The following is a 25,064-nucleotide window of genomic DNA, read 5'->3' as shown; positions in this document are numbered from 1 at the left end:
ACTCTTAAGTTTATAATTTTTCATTTTATTGCTTGTTTTATTCAGTCAAGCAGCGGCATTATTGCTTATGGCTCATAAGCCCTTTCCATGCTTTCCGGTAACCCAAATTACTGACCCAAACTGTTTCAGTGTGATACAAGGCACTAGCAACCTGAAATAAATAAGAAATGATCCCCTCAAACTCTAGAGAAAATCAAGCCTCTAGTCTTACTTTATTCCCAATCAGAGTATATCACTGGGAACCTTCCTCACCTGTGGCTGCATTCAGAAGTCCTTGTCACACTCCCGAGCAGTGGTCCTTACACACCGTGCTGTCAGGAGACAAGCTAAGGGCTTTCCTGACCTCTTTGACTGCTGAAACTCTCTGCTGCTGGGTAGCGAAATTCCCCTGGCAGTGCTGTTTAGAGTTGACAGGCAGCATTGTGGGGCGTGCTTGGCATCATATCCCATCCTGTTTGTTATTCCAAAAGAGTGCTTTGCAACAGAGTTACGACGCAGAATAAAATAAAAACAACTGATGGTGTTGAGGAAATAATATCTGAAATCTTAAGGAACATGGATGTAAGAAATTTTATCAAAACTATTTTACAATATTAACATTTTTACACCAGCAATGTACAATTTTAATCAGTCTTTTTTTCTTTTGCCAAGTGATTGGCAAGGAGTAATAATGATTTGATTTTTGTTGGCATGAAATTTCTTTTTACCTTGAGAGCTATTAAGGTGACCTCCCCTTTGGCATACAATTGCATTTACAGATTAGAACTTTGCATTACCAGCTTTTCTTGCCAGCTGATATATGCATCACATAAATGTTCTTACATACACATGTATACTAATATATTAGTTCACTCTCAAGTTGGAAGTGAAAAATAGTTCCCAATGAGAAGAATTCAAAAGAATCCTTATTGGGAAGCAAATGATCACTTTGCTTCATACAAGTCTAGCAAAGTTCATCTTTCAGCTTACTTTGCTAAAAATCCAGAATGAAATCTTTTCTACTTCCCATTTGAAGACTTGGAATGTATCATCATCTGTGATTCTGTCATTTCACGAGAATTTTCTTCAGGGGCTGACTTGACAGCACTGGAAATTGATACACTGACTTGACGTCTCAACATCTTCATCACTTTTCTCTTGTAACCTTTACATGCAAAGAAATAGATAAAAGGGTCCATGCAGCAATTGAAGTTCATCAGGCATACTGTAAAGTGCAGAGAAATCTGAAACGAGTGCTGTTGGCTGCATTCCAGGGGATCAGGCAAAAGGAGCTTTTTAATCATGTGCTGGATAATTGCAACATGGTAAGGTGTGAAGCAGAGAACAAACACAACAATGATGAAGATAATGGTGTTGAGAGCCTTTCTGTTTACCCCAGATTTCTCTGTGAGCGGGTTCTGTTTGGCAGTTTTAAAGAGTTTGCAGCAGATTTGAGTATAGCAGATGAGGATGATCACCAGTGGAAGCACGTAGCCTATAAGACAGGCAGCCAGCAGAATCCAGGGCAGATGTTTTGTTTCTTCAAAGTTTGGATATTCCATGCATGTTGTCCTTTGTGGCTCATGCTTTGACATAGGGTTGATGAGTAACGGGAGGGTTTGAGCAAAGACTAGAATCCAGACAAATACACAGACACCCTTTGCATGTTCAACTCTTTTTATCTTGTTGTAGCGCAGAGGGTGCACCACAGCAAAGAAGCGGTCGATGCTCAGGCAGGTCATGAAGTTCACACCCGCGTATGTGTTGATATAAAACGCGAGAGCAGTGATCCGACACAGGGCGTCACCGATTCTCCAGTCAAAGCCCAGTGCATAGTAGGCTATCCGTGTCGGCAAAGCAGTCGTGAAAAGTATATCAGAAATCACCAAATTTGTAGAATAGAGGGTAGTAGAGTTGATTTTTTTCCTGTTTTGAACAATGACGACCAAGGCCAGCAAGTTTCCCACCAGCCCAACCACGAAGACCAGGCTATAATGCAGAGGCATCAACACACTGGCTGTGCTGTGGTGGGCATACAGGTCACAGTCATTGCCCTGAGGAGGTACTGAGAGGGTAGTAAAGTTGTTTGTCATTTTTATATCCAGTGGTGGGGTGGTCGAGATGTCTAGAAAATCCAAGAAAGATCCGTTTATTTAAAAGCACATGGAACACATAGCAATAGTTCACTGCCTCATTTGGTCTAATTGCTGAAATGCAAGACAGGCATAAACTGTAGGAATTTATTAAAAAATGGCATGTTGCCCATATGACACCAGGAAGAAGAGGGAAAAGGTTTATATATTCTCTCCCCGCTTTGATGGCTTTGGCAGAGGGAAACAGAGCCTTCTCCGCAAGGCAAGGGCAGCTTTGTGAAGAGTGGGAAAAACACTGACTTCCTAAGTACAGATTCCTCTTCCTTTTCTGAATTGTTGTCTGATTGAGAATAAAATCATCTAAAACACCCCACATTTTAGTCGTTGAACTTGGTTTGTAAATTGAATTTCAGTTGAGCTTTTTTTTTTTCCAAATGCATATCACTGCCAGGAAATGAAATCAGTCACACATTTATGTAGCGAAATATGAGCTTACCACAGTGATCTGATTTGTGTTAACCTAAAAAGTATGAGAAATAAGTTTAGACCTTGTTAGGAACTGAAAGTTAAGTTTAAAAAAAAAAGAGAACAAGAAAAAGAAGAAGACCGTGAGTAAAATGACCGAAAAAGAAAAGAACTCAAGCTCCTTTAAGGAAAATGTTGTCATTTTGCAGGTACTCCATTGGTGCGTCAATTCCTGCCCTTACAGATAATCACAGGCATCACACAGGTGGTGTTTTGTGTCCTGTTTTATCTACTGAACGCCTTCCTGACAGTGTGATCTATGTCTGATAGGTACTCTGTAGTACCCTAGTGTTAAGGCACAGTTTGCTTAGCTACTCCCTTAGTGAGCATTTGGATTACTTCCAGTTCTTCCTTGTTCTAGTAACCTAATTTGAAGAATTATAAGCCTCTACAGTAAAGCTCCATATACGAACGTGAGTTTTGGTAAAAGTGGGAAGACTGAGCAATAAATTCTGTGTGCCTGTTTTTAGAAGAACTGGAAGTTACTCTGATAAAGCTATCAATGTGTATATCTCATCTCAAAGTCACAACTCTATTTTTGCATGTCTCTTCTCTGCCACGGTGTTGGGTAAATTCCCCCATTTTAAAGCATGGTGCCCACAGGCCCTAAGGGTTGGCAGGTGTCACTATGTACTGATGGTATCTGTGCACAGTGGAGAAGGTGACAGAATGGAAGTGAGAGTGAGACCTAATGCAAAAGGAGTGGGACTGGAAATAGCACAGAGGAAGCTGGAAAGGCTATCCTGGGGAGACAGAGCAAGGGTGGCAAGCAGAAGCACAAGATTGAGAGAGTGGAAGTATGGCCCAATAAATGCAGATGCTTGAACCTGCCTTTATTAAAGCAGAGTGTCAGTTTGAGTTTTTTGGGAACTTAATGACTTGTTGTTTAGGAGAGGTAGAACTCAAAGTGATTCAGAAAGATAGGCCTGGGTAAGCACAGCCAGGAAAGTGGTGGAGCAGTAGTACCAGCAAGAGGAAAAAAACCACTCCAGGCAAACCCAGCAGTGGTGAGCACCCCTACCCAAGGCAAACAGAGCTGTCCACGAAGACCAGAAATACAGCATGGAAATGTGCGGGGGCAGCAAACCGACAGAGCTAAAAGGGAAATCAGCAAATTCATAGCCATTGGAAAACTTTACTCCTTTTTCTTTTCTTTTCCTTTTTTTTTTTTTTTTTTTTTTTTTTGGCTACAAAGCACTGGGTACAAGAGAGACTGAAGACTCAGATTTGCCCAACTTGATTCAAAAGCTTGAGGCCCCGAGTGTGCCTTCAGACTTAACCACGTGCTAGGTCAGTAGAGGAACCTCAGAACTGTCAGAAAATCACGATGGAACAGAATACAGCATCTGACTAAAGAGCAAACCAGAGATAAAAAGATGAAGGATCACTTTGGAAACCAAAATATACATTTCTAAGGAACCCTTAGTTTAAAGAATAAATCACAGTGGAAATTTTGAAATACTTAGAACCAACGGACAAAACAGTACCTGCCAAAAGTGTGAGATAACTTAATGAGTTGATTTAAGAAAGGTATAAAACCTGAAATGTGTATGTCAATAAAATGAAACATGGAAAACAACATTAAATAAAACAGCCCGAGGGGTTAGAAAAGAACTGAGTTGGTCCAAAGACAATAACAAAGATCATTGCAGAAATTAGTGAAATTGAACACAAAACAAAGAACAGTAAGACCTTCAAATTTTGTACAAAAGAAATAGGAATTCTTGAAAATTGTGTGGCATAAAAGTAGAAAAGCTTCATCTGTTTAGTCATGACAGGCTTTGTGTGCAGAGCAACTTATGAATAACTGAGAACAGATACATGGGAGACAGGGTATTGCAGCTTAGGGACAGTCATCAAGGGCTTCCTATGAACTTTTTTTCTAATTTCAGTGAAAATGGTTGTTCCCCCCTAAAAACCTCTGCTAATGTGTTTTGAAAATAGTTAAAAGCAGGTTCCTGGGGAATGCCCTTAAAATGTTTTGGCAGGAGCAAAACGAACCCGCCAACGACCGACGGTAGCTCAGAGGAGAAGGCACATGGGCACAGCTTATTGGAACCCTGTTGGATCCAGAAACAGCAATGGTTCAGGGCTGTCAACTCCAGGAAGGTTTAACAACACTGTCTATTCTGAAGGGAAAATGTGCAAGCAATTCAAATGCCCATCAATAGGGGGCTGATTATGTGTGTGTTGAAGAGCCTACTGTGGGATACTCTGTAGCCCAGAAAAGGGCCCAAATTATGTGAAGTAAGGAGTGAAGATTGTATCTCTCCCTCTCTTTCTCTCATTCACACACACACAGAGAAAGCTCAGTTTGAATGTATGTGCACATACATAATTTTGAACAAGTAATCTTTGTGCTTTATCAATTCTAAATGTTTAACAATGAACTTGAGTTGATAAGTCAATAAATAGGTACTTTCTTTTTCATCTGATGGGGGAAACTTTTTAATTGAAGCTCTTCTCTCTGAGACCTCTTGGAGTAATGTGCCTCTCAAAGGCTGTCCCTCAGGCCCTGACTCTGATTTATGCATTGACTCGATACATGCCTGCCTTTCTTCCTTTGTGTCACATGGGAGTCTAATGGTAGCCATGCCAGCCAAGTACTGATGAGGGGCTGATAGATGAAAGGTCATATAGGGCTGTTCTCTGGGCTGAGCTGGCTTTGGACCCCTGCTCCATGTAGCCCTAGGTGGGGTGCCTCGATATAACAAGTGGCTCTGCCCTTACAGCTCCAAAGAGTGGGGCGACCCTGCCCACAAGTGATATGTCCCTTCCGGGAGAGCCCTGAAGATGGGCAGGCTGTTGAAAGCCCTCCTGCTGATGGCCTCCTTGCTGGAGTCAGCCGAGTAACAGCACCTGCAGAGCATGGGCGTGGTCCACGGGGTGGCTCAGGTGGGATCTTCAGTCCAAGACTCTCAGGGTTATTTTGATATTGGTTTTGGATCCTTAGAAACCTCTTGAAGGTAGAGTCCACTAAGCTATTCTTGTATGTCACTTTGGTGCTTCTTGTAGCCATCTTGCTATAGTACTGTTAGTACTATAATGCTAGCCAAATCGAGGGCCCTATTTCATGTAATTGGTCCATTCTGGTATTGACTAACTACTATAACATAGTAATTGTAATTGCTACGATTTCATCAAATATGACTTTATCTCTTTTGTAGTCATCCAACCCCATTCTTTGGTTCAGCAGAAATTGTGTTTAGTGCCTGTGTATGCTAGGTCTTGGGCAAGCAGGAAAGACATCTGTTTGTATTTGGAGGGTCTGGAACTGCAGGTGGGGCGAGTGGTGCCGAGAAGATTCTGTCAGCTGGGCTGAGCACACCGCAGGGGTTGCCCAAGCCTGCCTGGCACTGCAGTGCATCTGCAGCCACCTTTGGATTGTAAATTCTGCCTTTTATTTTCTTTCACATCTAACATTATATTGATTCTGGAATTTGTGTTTTTGTTTCAATTACTGTTAGGCAGCAGTTTCTGACATGTATGTACACATATATACATACATGTCTTTACACACAGACACACACTGACTTCAATTTGAAACTGCTGTAGTTTGTCAGGGTATTGTCTGCGGTAAGGCCCACAGGAGAGTATGTCCTGAGTCTTTTTTCCTAAGAACACTGCTTTTTTAAAGAATTTCCTCCTCGTGCTTTCTAGCAAGAACATGTGCATGGACCCACTCTGTCTTTCCTTGCTCCATACCAAAGGCCAGAAGCCTGTCTCTGAGGGAACAAAGCCCAGTTGAGCCCTGGATCCTTTCTCAGGTTCTGCTGAGGAGCAGGGTCGTGCTGGCCTTCAGAACTCCTCTTCCCCTAAAAGTGAATGCCCAGCAGCACCCTAGAAGCTGGAGACACATCTCCTGGTTTTACTGGGGAGCAGAGAGGTACAGCCATTTTTGTACTGTGTATTTACTGGTGCCCAGTCATATCTGACCCTTTGAATTATATCATTCCCCAAATGTGTATAAGAATTTATCTCTTAGCAAAATCTCTTCTGAGGTGTTTTGCTTATGTTTTTGGAAGGAGACCTAAGTGTATTCTTCAATAGTGCTGCTAACATTTCTTGAGAAATCATTTCATTTTTGCATAACCGGACATGTTGACATGATCTGACAGCTTCTTTCTAGCCACAGGAAGGAAAAAAAAAATTAAAAGATCCCCCGTCCCACAAACCTTCTTTGTTCATCAGTAAGAAAGTTGTCTGAACTCTGATGTAATCTGTGGCCTGAAAGGCTTATCCTAGCCACCAGCCGGGAAGCACACATGAGGTTTCATAGGACATAGGCACCTGCGACCCCTCGGATTTACTCGCTTGGTTAGTCTTGGTATTTATTCATGGCAGAAGTGAACCAACTTCCCTCTTACTCAAAGGTTTTAGTTGGTGCTAGAATAACAGCATTTGGGTTTTGCTTTACCATGACTGAAATGTCACCTTTGCCCTCTTGAGCTTATTTCTTTTAAGAATGAGCAAGAAGAACCTGTGGGTCTAGAAATTCTGTTGAAATCCAGGCCTTCACTGTGCTTGACTGGGCCAAGGCATGCTGAGTGGTCACTGATGAGAGGTGACTTCTCTGGAAGGCCGGGTCTGCTCGGGGTGGCTCCACCAGGGAGAAGACTTAACTCCTAGTGCTCACTCTTTGTCATGCCCCAGAGCAGAAGTTCCAAAGGCTGTTATAAAAACAAGTTGTGAGCCTACGAAGTATGGACACATGCAGTAAGTGGTGTTTGCTGCAGTTATTTCTCTGGCTTTTGTGGATCTCCTGTGGCTTGGCTATTTTATTAAGGAGATGTGAGACTAGCGGAAAAGTTAAGGAAGGGAAAGATGATGGCTCTGGATCATCCTCTGCTATAGTGGGACCAGCGCTGAGGCCCGCTCCATTCCCCCAAGGACAGACATGCTACACAGGAGAAAACCATCATTTGTCCTTCCCTGGTCACCTGGTTGTATCAGGATTTGTCAGTTACTTGAAAAAGCCTCCCTGGTCTTGTTCAAAACAGAGACATCTGAATTTGGTCTGGTGTCATGCATGCTGGGGCCTGGCAGCCAGCTAGTGAGTTCTCTCATTACCTTGACCAGACTGTCGGCTATGAGCCTGTGTGCGCCATGGCCTATGAAATGCTCAGGTGGCAACAGGAATTCCTGACTGCAGAAGAGGAACTTGGAGCACAGTCACAGCTGCCTGTCACTTCACTGGTGAAGCCAGGGTGTCCTTTGCCAGGATCTGCTGATCCATCACTGTAGTGGTCCATGCACACCCCAGTAGCCTGGTAAACAAATCTGTGCAGATGCACTGTCAGATGACTTCTGCTACCGCCCCTGATCCCCATCAGTCTTGAATCCTAGACTGATGGTTATGCCTGTGTCTGTGGACTAGTTTTGGTATGCAAGAGGAGAGCTTTCCAAGGTCAGCCCCCAGGGACCTCCCTGCCCCCGTGCTGGGGTGCTCACTGACCCTGGTTTTGTGGATGTGTGACAGACCCTGGAGGCCGACTATAACTTGTGGAAGCTTTCACACTGACTAGGAGGTTGCTTAGGGTGAAGATGGTATGTTTGGGAAACTGTCAAACCGAGAGCTTCCCACTATGATTCTAACAGCAGCCTGCTGGGTGGGTCTGGAGTCGGGTAGGAAACTGTGGGACCGACAGTGACCATCTGCCAGAGGCCTGCCTTGGGTGGGGCTTGTTTCTCCTTGGCACCCCTACAGTCTCTAGAAACAACTGCTCCTTAAATTTGAGACAGTCTCAGGTTTTTACCTTGCAGGCTTGCTCAGGGTTGACTCTGAGGCAGCCGTGTCAGGGTCACACCAGTGTCAGGGCTGTCATCCTGCCTGACCTCGCTCCCTGACCTCCAGGGAAGTGGTGTGTTGCAGGTGTGAGCCCCTGTCTGCGTGCTGCTCTCACTGACCCTGCCTGCCATTAGCCCCTTCCTACACTCTGGAGCTCTGCTGCAGATGGAGCCCATCCATTCCCCCAGCCAGACAGAGGCTCCCTGTCACACGCTCAACTTCCTTCCTGCTGGGGCTGTGCCCCTCCACAGCTGCATTGCTGACCGCCTTCCCTCTCTGCAGGCTCCCACTCCTGTCACACGACATGCCGTGCTGTGTCTGCCTGAGTGTGCGCACGCACTCCGCTGTCTCCTGCCTCCTTTCCCCAGTTGTGCTTTCTCGGCCCCTGCTTCCCTTCAGCACTTTGCAATCAGCTGCTCCTGGGTGCTTGCCTGATTTTCACTGCCTGCCCTCAGAAAGGCCGGGGGGGTGTGCGTCTTTGCTCTGTGACAGTGACCGTGTTGTGGAGATTGCCTCCCATCTCCCACAAGTCTGTGAAATGACTGGCAGTGGAGGTGCAGTTTTCTATGTCTCCGGCTGAGCCAAAGTAGCTAATCAGTACCTGTTAGTGAACAGTGCGATAGCAGCTTCCCTGGCTGTGGGCCAGAGCTGCTTTCTGAGGCAAGGGTTAATGAATGACAGCAACCACCCCTTGGGCACAGACCGCATTCTGGGCACTGCCCTCAGCACTCCAGGTATCAGCACTCACTGACTCCTCTCAGACGGCCAGCAGTCCACTCCCATGCAGAGGTGCTGAGGCACAGGGCACTTGGTGCACCCCAGGGACCCAACTTTAGGCGTCAGGGCTCACACCCAGCCGCTTGGCGCCAAAATGCAGATGTGGTGCCACAACATCCTCCCTCGTTCTTATTCCCCACATGCACCCATATTCAAGGTAGAAAATCAGTAGAAAAGCATCTCAGAAATAATTTTTTTTAAATATTAAAAAAAAAAAGGCATCCCCAAACTTTAACATCTACCAGCTCACAGCTGCCTGAACAAGCAGACAGGGGGTGGGGGAAGGGAGCGATTGCTACATTGACTTGAATGATTGAACTTATGAATTTTTTTTTAGCATACTTTAAAGTGAGTCAAAGTTTTATAAATTAATTCAGATCTTAACATTTTAAGGACTATTTTTAATAGTAAAAATTCAGGTTGAAATTTTGGTTGAAAGAACATGAGTACTTTAATAGTTTTTATGGTATTAATTTTGACACAACTTTTTGGGTATTTGCATATATGTAACAAACTCTTCTCTTTGGACTTCCAAAGCACTTCAAGGCTCTCTGTTATCTCTACAGTTTTTTAGCGTTTTTAATGTGCATTTTCTCACAGTGTGTCAGTGCCCAGCGTCCTGTAAGACCTGCTGGGGGGCTAGTGAACTACACAGATTGAAGGATACCACATGTCCTCAGACTGCTGCCGTTTGGGCTGTGGCAGAGAGAGGGGCTTCCTGAAGGACTCACACATTAGATTGTCGCTTTTGTTTGAAAGTGTACATTTCTGGGGCCAGCGTTGTGGCACAACTCCACTTCCTATCTAGCTCTATGCCAGCACTCCTAAGAAAATATCAGATGATGGCCCCAGTGCTTGGGTTCCTGGCTTTGGCCTGGCCCAGCCTTGGCTGTTGTGGCCATCTGTCATGCTGCCTTTCAGACAGATAGTAGATAAGGAAATCTTTCTTTAAAATAATAAAATATGAATTCCTTGAGGATAGTGACTTTCTGTCATGCAGTTTATGACACAGAATGTCAAAGAACCAACCATCAATAGATATCTAGTTAATGTAAGAAAGACGGTCAATTAGTGACCTGGGTTAATACTTACCCATTAAATGACTGGCCATGGTTATAATAAGCTCTAGAAAGCACTTTATAAATGGACTGTTATTGCACCCACCCATGGAATGCGTGAGTGTTGAGTGACAATGCCTTATGGAGGAGGCTGTTTCTGGCAATGCTATGTCCAGAAAGTGCCAGGGGCTCCTCGAGCAAGGCCATGCTGACAGCACAGGCAGAGATACAAGCACCATAACCCTCTGAGGCTCCACCAAGAACATTCCCAGAAAATAACAATCTGCCAATAAGGTCCCTAAAAGTAGGTCTCACCATAAGGAGAGAATGGGAGCCCCTGCACAGCTGTGGGAGTCACCCCAGGGCAGACCCGTGGGCAGGGTGAGGGAGGGCTGTGAGCTTAGTGCACCTGCCCTGGAGGCCTTAGTGTAAGAACCTGGCAGTTGCTGAAGCCAGAAATGTTAGGTGACCTGAAGCCAGAGCCCCTGTTGTCCTCCGAGTGACACCAAAAACTGAAACCCTCAACGACAACAACCTAAAACCCCAAATTCCGCACCCTCCTGTCCTCCTTTAGAAGTCTCTTGCCAGCCTCTATTTCACCAAGATGGCCTATGGTCGCTATTCCTCACTTGAACCGAAGTATTGGCAAATCTCTGTGCGTGATTGCTGGGTTTGAGATGATGACTGGGGGTGAGGGAGGGAACATAAGACTTTCTAGAAAATAGGTGAAAATGTGTTTAATTTTTCTGACCATGCGATCAGACCAAACAACAGAAGTACATTTTATTTTTTCACTTTTCTAATTGATAGCTTATTTTTAGAAATAAAATCCCTGTGTCAGCTGAGGGACAGTAAAAGTAAAAGTCTGGGCCCTTGCTCTTTCCTGATGGGCTGGTAAACTTTCTATAAACCAAGATATAGGTCCTTTTATATATCTAAACCTTTGTTATAATCAAGCCCAAGAATGCTGCGACATAGATTCCCTCTTCAAAAATAAAGTATTTGCTTGTTTTGTTCATTTTAAATTGTATTGAATTACTTCTTATACTGTATGTCAACAGTCTATTCAAGTGTGGAAATATTGTACTTTTAGTTTGTTCCTTTCCCCTCATATTAAAGTCTCCTGAAGTATTAGCATTCTTTGCTCATTTGCACTTGACAACTTTTCATTGTGACCAGCTCTCTCTCTCTCTCTCTCTCTCTCTCTTTCTCTCTCTCTCACACACACACACACACACACACACACACACACTCACACACAGCCCTGTTCTTCGGCAGAGATCCTGGCACAGCCCATTGCTTTTCCAGCTTAGTAATAACCCGTTGGAACTGCCAGTCACTAGAGAGCCTAAGCTGTATCAGTAGCACAAGGTCAAACATACTTACAACTTGTTACTAAATAAATTCTTTCCTTTTACCTCTCACGTTAAATCTTTTCAGCCCAAAATAATTTGTCAAAAGAGACAGAATATGCAGTCAGTACTTACATCTCCGTGGCTTGTTGGGGCTTGTGTGCAGTAGCCGTCAGTGTCTGCCCACACTGAGATATGTTAACCTTGGCATGTTGTTTTAAGAGAGACGATGCACACATCCTTTTATGGTGGTGGCTTTTTTTTTTTTCTGTTACCCTGACTGAGCATAGTAACGCTCAGCCTCATGTATGCGTGTGCACTTTTTTTTTTTCAAATGGGAAGTGAAATTCTTCTGATAGTGGTTTTAAGAAAAAAAAAAGCAACTTCCAAAAGCCCCTTGGAATTTATGAATTGTTGATATCTGTGGAACTTTGTAAATTTTTCTATAAAATACAAATGTGAAAAAAATTCTTGTAAGACTGAAGCAGTGAAATTGATGACTTTACATTGATGTTATGTGTGACTGCAAAGTCAGCTTCAGCACTTGCCCCCGCCTGAAATGCTGGTTCCAAGGAATCATCCCTTGGCTCTGTGTTTGAGTGGCTGCTGATAGGAAAGAGCCAGCTCTCTATGGTCACCAAGAGGAAGAACCTGAGCATATAGGCAGGGCTCGCTGTTAGTGTGTTCAGGCAAGAGACCACCTAACTTAAATCATTAACTTGGCAGACACAGAAATGACAAGGAAAGAGCAGGGGACCCGATAGAGATAAAAGCCCAGCTTGTTATGTGTGGCGTGGCAGAAGCAGGTTCTGTCCACCTGAGAGTTTTAAACCAGCACTGCAACATGGCTTCAGAGTGCGGTCTGTTAAGATGAGCTTCATGTCATAGCAGGTTAAGCTGTCACATGTGATGCTAGAATCCCATAATGGACCTTGTTCAAATCCTGGCTGTTCCACTTCCCATCCAGTTTGCTGCTCATGTGCCTGGGAAAACCGAAATACTTGAATCTCTGCTGCCATGTGGGAGACCCGGATAGCATTCTGGGTTCCTGGCATTAGTCTTGCCCAGCCCTAGCTGTAGTGACCGTTTGGAGAGTGACTGATTAGAAGGAAGATCTGTGTGTGTGTGTGTGTGTGTGTGTGTGTGTGTGTGCGTGCGCCTGCCTGACAAATAAATAAATCTTATGAAAAATGCAGCCTATTTGTAAACTATGTTATTAGCCACCTGGTGTTCAAAACAAGCAAATTGCTACTACACCTGTCTAGGAATGATGTGGCATCCCCAGTCAGTCCTGGGTGCTGTATTGTTTGTTGCAAGGGCATAGATGACTGCACATGTGCTGCTGGCCAGTAGGTCTTGGGAAAGGTCACTGAGAGGGCTGTGAATGTAGGCTTTGTAGAGATGTGACAGTTATCCTCATGGAGTTGTAAACTGTCTCACAGAAGAGGGATTAGGTTGCTAAGTTAGTCTTCCTAACTCCAGAAAATAGGAAGGGAACACACTAGAAGCTTTCGGAGGCAACTTTCAGATTAAAAGATTAAAGTGGTTCCCAAGATTTGGGATCATAAAAAGTGGAATGTGCTGTTCTTTATATACATGTTTACATAAATTCCTGATGGTTTTGAAGAATGACATAAGTAAAATTGGATCAGTTGTAGGCAATTGATATTGCCTCTGATATCAGAACCTTCATACCGTAAGATTGTGTAAAAATAGTTGAGTGGGGAAAAAGAGTGTTGGGAGGAAGGAAGGGGATAGCATCATGTTCTTGGAATTGTATTTAGGAACCATATTGAGTCTGTTACAAACTAATTAAAAATGAAAAATAGAAAATTAAAAATTTAACTGAAAACTTAAACAATAATAAAGACCAAGTGGCTTCAGCCTGGCAGTGTTGCCTGGGGTCTTTGCAGGTCTGAAGTGTTAGGTGCCCACAGGGCAACATTGTCAGAAGGGACAGCAGCAAGACAGCTCAATTCTCTGGGCCTCCGTTGTCTCTGAGATAAAGGCGTGAAAGGACCATCACTAAGCACTGAATCCCAACCCAGTACAGATGGTGGGAGAGGGAGTAGCAGTTTGTTTAGCCTAGCAGTTAAGATGCCACAGTGCCCGGGGTTCAAGTCCTGGCTCTGACCCCTGACTGAGGTGCCAGCCAGTACAGACCCTGAGACACAGCAGCGGTGGCTGCAGTATTTGGGTTCCTGTTCCCCAACTGGAAGACTCGAAGTGAGTTCTCAGCTCCCAGCCTGGCTCCAACTTAGGCGCCGACCACAGACAGCAGCTGGGGAGTAAACCAGCAGATGGAATCTCTGTTTCTTTCTTTCTCTGTCTGTGTTACTGATATAAGTAATCATTTAAAAATTCTAAGAGGATGGAATACAGATATTTTACAACCTGGTGAAGAAACATGGAATAATACTTTAGAAACAGTTTAAAGTTTAATGAATGCATGAAGACACTAGAGAGATTTTTCAGTTTATTGAAAACCCTGCTTAGTGGAATTTTGGGTTTTAATATTTTCAGTAGTCCTTAAGTGAAGCATTGTTATATAATGAAGGTCTCAATTATTGCAGCAAAATTTCTTTCTTTCTATTTCTCTCTCTCTCTCTCTCTCTCTTTTTGTATCAGAGCAGTCAAGTATAAAAGACAAGGAACTATCCTGTGACAGGCTATTGAAGTTCCATATAGAATCATTTCACAAGCTGACATACACCATTTTTGTTGTTATGGAGTTACCAGTATGTCTTTAGCCATGATTGTACCATACAGTGGAGTCAGTTTATAATCACGATTATATGATAGATAGTAAATGACATTGGTTAACATTGGCTGGCACTGTGGTCTAGCAAGCTAAGCCTCCTCCCATGGCACTCATTTCCCACTTCCCATACAGGTGTTGGTTCAAGTCCCAGCTGCCCTACTCCTGATGGAGCTTTCTGCTAATGTGCCTGGAAATGTATTGGAGGGTGGTCCAAGTGCTTGGGCCCCTGTACCCACATGCTGGACTGGGAAGAAGTTCCTGGCTTCTGGCTTTAGACTGGCCCAGTTCTGGCTATTGTAACCATGTTGGAAATGAATCAAGGGATGGCAGTTCACTCACTCTTCTGTCTCTCTGTTCTTTGTACATCTGCCTTTCAAATAAAAATGAATAAATCTTTAAAAAAAATGGACTCTGTCCTTTTCTCTGTCTCTGAGTAGCTCTTTCTGGTAAATAAATCTTGAAAAAGACAAGAGTGAATAAATACATTATAACCTGCTTTTCTCTTCTGTTCTTCCAGCCTCGTAAGCCCCAACAGGACTCCCCAAAGTTAGCTTTTCACAGTGTTATAAAGGTCAGACTGAGTTACTGTTGGCAGCATAAAGAACAGATGTTGTCATAAAATAAGGAAAAGAGAAAAACTGGTCAGTGACTAAGAACATTATGGTATTTTGTGAAGCCTATGTGTATAGAAATAGCAACGGAAAATTTCTACAAAACAACCCATATGCTCCTGGCCTGAACTACTGAAATACGTGCCCTTGAATTACACATATGTGCAGTCTGGTATTTAGTCACCACTTACAGCTATTCAGTGATTAAGAACTCTTAAGGAATTTCTAAACTTCTTCTCTTGCTTTATAAGATGTAAGTTGTGGTCATCAAAATTCCTGTTTGTTTTTTTTTTTTTAAGTTTACTTTGAAATGTAACCTCAAACAAGAACTCCACTACAGCTTACTTAATTGCATCTTACTGTCCACATTCCTATTTGAATGTGAGCAGAAAAAACTCTGTGTGTTAAGCATTTCCTGGGATATGCTCAGTGCTGACATAGCTCCTGTGTAGTTGGTTCACCAGCGTAGGCTCTGTTTAGCCCCAGAGAGACCAACAGACCATATTTTTAATGTGTTTATGTATGAAAGTATGTTTTATAGTCTCATTATATAATGATAAATCAAAGTTATCTTATTAAAAAAAAGTAATTTCTGCTGTTTGGTTTTTCCATTTAAAGGAAAATTCATTTTGTTCTACAAGTATTTGTTCAGCATCTACTCAAAGCCAGGCACCATTTAGATCAGAGAGGATAAAGTAATGAGCAAAGCAGACCACAATCCCCAACTGAGTAGGGCTTCCACTCCTGTTGGGGAGACAGTGATAAAATAATCAATCGGGCAGTGGAGTAGTGGTTACAGATGCTGTGGGGAAGGTGATCAGAAAAAAAAATCGAGACTATAGATGTAGACAGGGCTGTGAGACAAAGGAGGGCCGACTGAAGCAGAGTGGTCCCCAAGGGCTTCCCAGGGGAGGTGCAGTTCTAGGAAATAGATGACCTGGGTGTGGGTGGAGGACACACATTTGGCGGTCCTTGTCGCGACTTTGGCTTTTTCTCTGAGGCAGGGCCATGGCGGGACAGAAAGCCCAGGAGTGGCTGCTAAAGCACAGCTGTCTCATCTATCATTTGGGTTTGGAATTGGACACAGAAGAGACCTTTTGTGTGGTATTTAGAAAACGCTGTATTATTTTGGTTTTTTGTTTTCTTTTTGTTTTTTGCTACAACAGCTACTGAATGTGGGTCATGTGAAAGAATGTGCCCTGGTGCTAGGGCTTGCAAAAGCTGAGTGAGTTGTGGTGCTTTCTCGGAGGTCCTCATCAGACTCAGAAACCCTAGTTAGCTCATTAAATGTGGGCCTACAGTCATTCAAGAAGGGGGGTAATTCTGCTGCCCCAGATTTCTTGAGCTCCTGCACTGTGCCTGATGCTGAGGGAGGGCTGAGTGTCCTTCTCTCCCTGGGTGCCCACTATGGGCAGCAGCTAGATGATAGGAGAAATCAAGTGCTGGTCCTTGCGATAGTGGCTTCGCTGTGCCATCCATGTGTCTCTGCTGCTCTGCCCTTGCCATCCTCTATGTTAGCTGTGAGCCAGGGGTTTTGCACACCCCTCTGCACCCCTAGTCTTGACATCGTGTTTACAGTTAGGTGCTCATTGGCTCAGGCTTTTCCTATGCTGGCATTTTTTGCATTCCTACTAGGACCTGTTGATACTGATACTGTTGATGACATGTGTGCACTTGTCTGTGCGTATGTGTGTGCTTGATCTTTTCTAATGGTAACAAAATCCTTATTTGCATTAATATTGTCCTCTGCTCCCCACAAACGGGCAAAGCAACCAGCTGTTTCATGAAAAAAAAAAATGGTTGCAAAAGTGGCCAGGCCGCTTCACTCATTTCTGGTACCGTCTCACCTTTGTAGGAATGTGAGTGTGCAGTCTTGAAATGAGCTCCTTGAGGTCAGGGACTGTTCCTTACTCATAGACATTGATATCTCTTCTCTGACCAACATCCTGCAGCCTGATCAGCACCAAGTTGATTCATTGATTCACTGATAGAGTGAAGCTGACGTAACCCTAGGGTTCTGGGAGTGGGCTGTGCATTCTGGGAGGAGCCCAGCAGTGTCTCACAAGATGAGTTTCCAAAGCCTCGGAGTGGAAAGGATATTTTAGGCCTGGAGTGTGTCTATACAGTCAGCAGAGCTCAACATGCTCAAGCTGTAATTGTGCGTGAGCATGTGGATGTGGAAGACAGAGCATTCTGGGTGTGAGGGGCCAGTCGAGGGTGCAGAGAGAGGAAGATACTTGTAGGAAACTACACCAATACAAAAGAATTGCAAAATATTACTGGTAGTCCAAGAGTGCTCACCACTCTCCCCTTCGTTTTTTTAAATTAGAGGACAAAAGCAGTTATCTACACATGTGTTTCATGATCTGTATATATTTCAGTAAAATGTTAAAGAAAAAGAGAATTACCAGACTATTTCGTAGTGTTACTTAAGTTTTACCTTTGGGTACTGGGTACCTGCAAAAGGAAGAGTTGTAAGTGGCAAATTAACACAGTTAGGATTGTTTATAGTTTGGGAAGAGAATATTGTTAGCAATGGTAAGAGGAGGATTAGAGAGAAGCAAGATTTTCAGTAAACAGCTGTGGCTTCTGAAGGCCAGAGTGGGGGACAGGCAGGTGACTTTGCAACTCATATCATTTTCTTATTTGAAGCTATAGAAGAGGTTGAGTTTATAACAGAGACCAAAGCAAGAGAAGACTGTACTAGAAGCGAGGGAGGATAGGAGGATGGGATGGGATGGGATGGGAAATCGGCTGGGAACAGGCAAGATTCTAAGGGTGAAGACAAAAGCAGGAAGGAATTTAGAGAGTGTGGGCAGAAGTGATAAGCCCTGTCAGGTGCTATGGTGATGTCACTGGGCAGAGTCTGCCATTAGGCTTTTGGATCTGACAATAAAGAGTTCTGATGTCTCTTGCTTAGGGTTTGGTTGATCTCTTTTCTTAGATTTTAAGACATCTGTGGACTCCTTAGTATCTGCTTTTAAGTCTTCTTGCTATTAGCTACAGATCTCAGCCCACTCCTTTGCTGTGGTTTGGAGAGGGCCTGCAAGAATAGAATAATTAGAATCTCATAAAATATTCCATATATGTAAAAATTATTTTGGATATCATATATGTTTGGAAATCAACCTATGTGTCTACTAGAACATGCTTTCAGAAAAGTAAAGTAACAAACAGCCTTGCTTCAAATATCCATCTGCCATTGATACTTGAAATTCATTCCTACACTATAGTGATTTTTCTTTATTTGTTTGCATAGCCTGGCGCCTGTGTTTGCTCTGTTTGTACCATTTTACTGCTCCATACCAAGAGTCCAAGTGGCACAAATTCTGGGCCCGTTGTCCATCACAAACAAGACATTGATTTATATATTGGGACTACAGGTACAGTATGCATTTTTATGTTCACATTTCTTTAGCCAGATCTTTTTTTTTCTCGTTTTTTTTCTTTGTCTTGTCATTTGATCTCCTTAAAAACAGTGTTTTTTTTTTTCCCATGAGTTTGGCTTCATGATATGTATCAGATGTTCAAAGGGAGTGTTACAGAACAAGAACATCAAGGTATAGAAGGTACTAGAATGCTTTCATAGCCTGTAGAAATCTGATAAGAGCTTTCACTGTAATTTGTATCAGTGGAAAATATTCTCACTTCGTTATACAGTTGCATGTAAGTACTTTTTAAAACATGCTTTGTAGTAGAAACAAGTGAAAACAGTTAGAAGGTAGAAGGTAGAAAATCAGTGTCCAAAAAAGAAGTGAGTTTATTGACTGCAGTGCCACAGTTTAAGCTCTGAAGCAGCAGCAGTTTAAGCTCTGAGCGAAGCAGGAGCAGCTGTTCCGTTTGGGGCCAGGAGGCGTGAGGGAAGAGGGCAGAAGGGCAGTGCCTCCACTGGCCAAATGGTTTGCTGGAGTCCTTACTGCCGCCAGGCTGAAATTAGAAAATGTTCAGTTTACCAGGAGTCAGTGAACATAGATTGCTCCCTGCTGTGGTTTTCTGTTTTTCTGTCTGTCCTACTTGTTTCTATTCCTTTCCTCTTCATAGCTTTTCATGTAGTTTTATTCTAAGTCTTCCTGTGGCACCATGTGTAGCTTGGCCTTTTGATCCACTGATTGATACTCATAACATTCCTTATCCCACACGTTTCAAACCGGATGCCAATGTCACTTTACAATGCCTCCACCCTCCCCTTTTAACCTTTAGCATTTCCTCTAACTTCTCTAGTCTGCTGTCATTGTGTTAGCAGTGGCTCATCGGCTGGTATTTCCTTACTGCCTTTACAGCCGTTTCTCATGAAATCTGTATTCTCTACCTCTCAACCCCCATACCTATCTATCACGCCATAACCTACTTGACATTCACATGGCCCCGGAGTCCTTAATCCCCTGGTTCTTATGACTAGGATTAGCCATAGCAGGTTCAGCGTCATCCAAGTTGTTAAAACAGGCAGTTTGGAAAGCAGGACAAGCACCCAACCTAGCTCAGGAGACCAGTTGTATTAGCACAGCCCTCGAGGCCATGAAACTCGGGTCCAGTCATGGCACTCCTGTGGACTTCATGCTAATAACTATAAGTATAATGGACTCCCTCCCAACTCTGAAATTACGTTGTATCTCTGAGGGACAAAATTGTTGTTTTAGTCGTGATGGAGGAGGATGCAGTGTGGCATTGTGGAAAGTATTTGAAAACCAGTAGATTGGCTTAGTGACATGGCCTGGTAATTATTTCCTCTGTCACTTATCCCTTTTGAACCTCCAGTTATAAAATGGGGACAATGATACCCACTTTCAGGGTTATTTTAAGGATTGAACACAATAGCATTGCTATACAGTAACCTGAACAGATAATACATTCTGAATCAGTTGGTTCCTACTGTTTATAATTTATGTCTTTAGCTTCCACACTGACTTTTCTGAGATTTTTTGAGCAAAAAGCAAACTCAATAGTGTGTTCAGCCCCTGAGGAAAAGAGCTGTCCGCAGAGAGAAGGGTGTTGCACACACCAGCGCACGGCTCTCGTGGACACACCCTCTGACACCTGCTGAAAGGCAGAAGTGCACTTGCAGCTGCCATGGGTATGTTTTCCAAATGCTGTAAATTCCTAACATTTTGCTAACATCCCAGTAGCCTTGTGAGGTCAGATGCTCTCAGGGAGGGGAAAGGGTAAGGCTGATGGCTTCTCAGCATGAAGGGTGCCCTCTTGCCATCCTTGCCCCACAGCCAGGGTACCCGGGCTTCTTCCTCCCCAGCTGTCTCCCTCCTCTCTGGCCACCACACGCATTTCTAGGCCTTTCTGTTTTCCCACCTCAGCTACTTGAAACCAGGGATGTTTGTTGAATGAATGAATGAATGAATGGGTCAATGAAAGACCTGTGGTCACTTTAGAAAAGCCAAGTGACCATTGTGAAGGACCACAGAGGTGTCAGATGACTTGAGACCCACCATGTCGTGCCCTTTGCTGGAGTCTAGCAGGGAAGTACCCACTTCGGGGATTCCAGCATTGAGAAAGAGTACACACACAGTCTAAACACAAACAGACACGGTTGGGAGCAACATGCAGTAATGTGAAGGGCTTATGAGTTTGAAGGAAGTCATTTTCTGAAGTGAAAAAATGCTGTGCTTCTCCCATCTGCCTGTGAGACAGCAACAGCGAGAATGTGAGGCTGTGAGCTGTCCATGCAGCTGTCCGACCTAAAGAGCTAGAAGAGTGGTTAATTAGGAAGAATGCCATCATCAGGGAGGAGGGGCTCCATAAGTTTAGGGTTTGAAAACTTTTGGAAGCAGTTCCTTCCCTATCACATAGAAAGTGTTAGCTGGGGCCTGGCACAATGGCTAAGTGGCTAAATCCTCCTCCCCAATACCAGGATCCCATATAGGCACTGGTTGGTGTCCCGGCTGCTCCACTTCCCATATAGGCACTGGTTGGTGTCCCGGCTGCTCCACTACCCATCCAGCTCCCTGCTTATGGCCTGGAAAAGCAGTATAGGATGGCCCAAAGCCTGGGACCACATCCACATGGGAGACCTAGAAGAAGCTCCTGGATCCTGGCTTCAAATTGGCTAAGCTCTGATCATAGCCGGCACTTGGGGGTGAATCAGTGGATGGAAAATCTTTCTCTCTTGTCTCCACTTCCCTGTGCAAATCTGCCTTTCCAATAAAAATCAACAAATCTTTTTTAAAAAATGCTAGCTGACCTCTTATTGATTCCTTTGGGCTTTTTCCTTTAATTTTTCTTTTTAAAAAAGATTTATCTATTTTTATTGGAAAGTCAGATATATAGAGAAGAGGAGAGACAGAGAGAAAGAAAGATCTTGCATCCGCTGGTTCACTCCCCAAGTGGCCACAATGGCCAGAGCTGAGCTGATCCAAAGCTAGGAGCCAGGAGCTTTCTCCAGGTCTCCCACACGGGTGCAGGGAGACCCAAGGCCTTGGGCTGTCCTCTACTGCTTCCCTAGGCCACAGACAGAGAGCTGGATGGCAAGTGGGACGGCTGGGCACAACTCTGTGCCCACATGGGATCCCGGCACTTATAAGGCAAGGACCTTAGCCACCAGGCCACTGTGCCAGGCCCTTTTTCCTTTAATTTTTAAAAAACAGGTTAATTTTTTCTTTCTTTCACTTAAAAGGTAGAATAACTGGGACAGGGACAAGTGTTCCATCCACTGCCACTGGTATACTTCCCAAATACCCTCAAAAGGTACACTGAGCCAGGTTGCAGCCAGAAACAAGGGACTCCCATCTGGGTCTCCTATGTAGGTGCCAGGACATTAGCAGAAAACTGGATCCGAAGTGGAGTAGCCAGGATTCAAACCAGTGCTTCAACGTAGGATCTTGGCGTTATGAGCGGTTCCTTAGTATGCTGTGCCATACCATCCACCCCATTGGTTCTATTTTTAGAAGAGAACTACAGCAGAATATTTGTGTAATTCTCATTCTATTATTAGAGTCATTTACACTGAATGAGCATCCATGTTAGATCAGAGGTTAAATTGAGTGGCATCTGGTACCCATCACCAGGTGAGCTAGCATTGGGCACCTGTACCTTGCCCTCTCCTGCCCCTTGTGTCTGTCTGTTCTTGTGTCCTGGCTAAGTGCTGAACTCTGAGGTTTTCATCCAGCTCAGTGTCAGCAGTGAACGTAGCTTCTCCACTAGCACATCCTGCTTCTTCCTCTGTGAGCATAAGCACTTCACATCCTCTTCCTGAAGGTCTAGAGATGAACGTGAGGCCAGAAGTCATTTCTCTCCCACAGCAACACTGCATTGTTATTATTTTTAACCCTGAGTACAACTCTCAGGTAAAAATGATTGGGGAAGCTAAAGGAGAGATCTCTTAAGAGCTAACCAGTAGCTTTTCCCATTAGTTTACTTTATATTGCTACCTAATTTGCCATTCTTTGGATGAATCAGAATGAGAATACTAGCATTTAAGGAAGGTGCCATTGGACATGAACTTGTCCATTTATAAGTTAGGGTCACAATGATAAGAAATAATTTGAACAAATGTCATCTATGATTACTTTGGAATAATGACTACCTGTGTTGCATGCTGTTAATTCTAATAATTTCCTTATATATGTGTTTTTTATTTTAAGTTGTTTTGAATACAAGGTTGTTCTTGAATTTTATTTTTCTTTACATGGAAATAGGCCAGATTCAACTGATTTGTTTTAGACCATAGAAGGTCTTAAGTGCTGGTATAAACAAATTATTGTCTTTTAAATAACTAAATGTATATGTTAATTTCTATTTGCTTATCTGTGTTATGGCATATTAATTAATATTTAATTACTGTAGTTATGTAAAAATAAATTTACTGTGAATCACAGTTGGATTTCATTTTTAGTAGCCTTTTTTTTTCTTTTATAGCTTTTCACCTCTGGTTCCTACATCTGGATTGTAGCCATAAGTGGACTTGTAAGTATGCTTCCCTCTTCCTCTCAGTTCCCTCTATATACTGGAAAGAAAAAACAATTAGGAAAAATGTCAGATTGAGGTTGTGGGTCATCCTCAGCTGCCTCTGGCCTTCTCTTAACCCTGTCGGGTCTGGGTCCATTGGCTTAGGTGGTGATGAAAAGGGACAGGGGCAGACCCATGGGCTCTATTTTCAAAATCACTTGAGTGAAAGTATTAGCCAAGTTTTCGATCACTGCTGTAACATTAATGGTCTAATTCATAACAAGAGGGACAGTGACAGAAAATGGAGAAGCTGGAGTGTCTAAAATATTGAGAGGCTCTCCACATTTTGTAAAGATATTGTTGTCATGCAAAGGAAAACAACAGGGCTCATTAGAAAGTCAGGCGCCTTGGAGCTGACCCAAGACTCATCATGACTATGGGCAGTATGGGAAGAATGGAGTGAACTGGAGCAGACTGGATCCTTGTTTTAAAATCTAAAAAAAACAATTACTATTATTTATTTTCATTTTATTTGAAAAGCTGAGAGACTCACAGAAGTTAGAGAACAAAGTTCTCCCATGTGCTGGCTCAGTTCCCCCAGCGCACAGGGCTGGGTCAGGCTGGAGTCATGAACTCCATGTAGACCTCCCATGTAGGCGGCAAGGACCCAGGTACTTGCCTTCCAGGGTGCCTATAGCAAGAAGCTGAATCCAAAGGAGTGGAGCCTGGACTCAAACCAGGCACTCCACCATGAGATGCAAGTCCTGAGTAGTGACTTAACTGCCGTGCCAAACACCTCTCCCCCTGTGTGCTGCAGTTCCTTCCTTGCTCCCACTGCCACATGACTTCCACTTTGATGATGAGTGTCTGTCCTAACAAAACTGTCTATATGAAGTATTTTAAAAGAAACTGAGAGCATGAAGTTGAGTTTTACCTTCATCCATGGTTTAAATTTAAAACTGTAAAATGTGTAATATTTCTTGTGTAGCTAGTGTGTTTGGAAAACAATTTTAATTTATTTGAAAAGACCAAGAAATTCATGATAGATTCAGTCATGAGTACAGAGGAAAATTTTGGAAATCACTGCATTTCACTATAGGTGTTTTAAGTAAGTTATCGCTGTTTGTCTTTTTTTTCTTAGTGGTGATGGTGGGACAATGACTGGTATTATAGGCTGCTTATGTAATTCTTTAAACCTGTTTACCTCTTATATTTTATTTCATCTTTGTGCTCTATTATTCCTTTCATATGTTCGTTCTTGTCTCATTAAACTTAAAGCTTCATTCTCCATAACTGTTGTGCTTTCCAGCCAGACTTCTGAGACTTGAAGTCCAGAGCTGACCCTCTCTCTCACCCCTCCCCAGGGGTCCTTCCAAGCACCTGCCGCTGTCTAGGGTCCTTAAAGCTCAAGGTGGCTCTGGGACCTGCTGGAGTCAGACTCTGGGGCACGATTGCCAGGTTCCATGACCAGCCCATCATCCAATCCAAACTGCCGGTTTGATCAACAGTGACCCATTTGGCCTGTAGATGACAAATGGAGAGCTCCTGGCTTTGATAATAAGACCTGCTTGAAGATGTTCCTGCTTCTTCTGCTGTGTATATCTTGCTCTAGCAGTGACAATCTTGGGTCCTTTATTGGATACTTTCCCAAAATATTCAAGAGTTTGAAAAGTACCTTAATGTGTACTGTTTCATTGTATTAATTTGCCAGTCTCCTATACTCTTAGTATTTAGACCCTTCTTTAATAATTCTTCATATGCTAATTTGTTTTAAAATACTCCATTTTCATTCTTTTTTTATGCTGGCTGTCACCTCAAAAAGTTTGATTTTGAGACATTCAGTGATGAAGAAATGGAGGATCCATTTTTCATTTCTTTGTAAACTGTTTACTTACTTACTTATTTGAGAGGCAAAGTGAGACAGACTTCCCATCCACCGGTTCACTCCCTAAGTGGTCACAACAGCCAGGACTAAGCCAGTCCAACATTGGGGGCTGGAGACTCAATCCAGGTTCTTCCTCATGGGTTAGACGCCCACATTAGAGGCCTAGTCTGTAACTTCCAGGACAAACTCCTACTCCTGTAGTCTTTTTCTTTTTCTTTTTTTATCTCAAATACACATGTTGTTGGCACATTTTATTCCAGCCCACTACTTAGCAGTGATAGAATGCTTATTTTACATTTTTTTAAAAAGGAGTAGTAATTTTAGCAAGGAGTTTTTAAAATT

At 43.3% G+C, this 25,064-nt stretch overlaps 2 protein-coding genes across 2 annotated transcripts in view; one reads left to right on the top strand and one right to left on the bottom strand.

Annotated features, from left to right (window-relative positions):
• UBAC2 (UBA domain containing 2) overlaps positions 1-25,064 on the top strand; it is a 153,489-nt gene that overhangs the window by 71,271 nt on the left and 57,154 nt on the right. The window contains exons 6-7 of the mRNA XM_040991542.1: positions 18,204-18,327; positions 22,808-22,855. Coding sequence (XP_040847476.1) covers positions 18,204-18,327; positions 22,808-22,855 — 172 coding nt within the window. The remainder of the gene's footprint in view (positions 1-18,203; positions 18,328-22,807; positions 22,856-25,064) is intronic.
• Positions 557-11,860, bottom strand: LOC121163599 (G-protein coupled receptor 183). The gene is made up of 2 exons (XM_040991178.1): positions 11,708-11,860; positions 557-2,104 (listed from the first exon to the last, which is right to left on the bottom strand). Exon 2 carries the CDS (start codon positions 2,070-2,072, stop codon positions 999-1,001), a length of 1,074 nt encoding a protein of 357 aa, XP_040847112.1. The 5' UTR covers positions 2,073-2,104; positions 11,708-11,860; the 3' UTR covers positions 557-998.

Source organism: Ochotona curzoniae, unplaced genomic scaffold, assembly GCF_017591425.1.
Source record: "Ochotona curzoniae isolate NIBS_2020 unplaced genomic scaffold, NIBS_Ocur_1.0 contig_64, whole genome shotgun sequence".
NCBI lineage: Eukaryota > Metazoa > Chordata > Mammalia > Lagomorpha > Ochotonidae > Ochotona > Ochotona curzoniae.
This window is presented reverse-complemented; position numbering and strand designations above follow the sequence as displayed.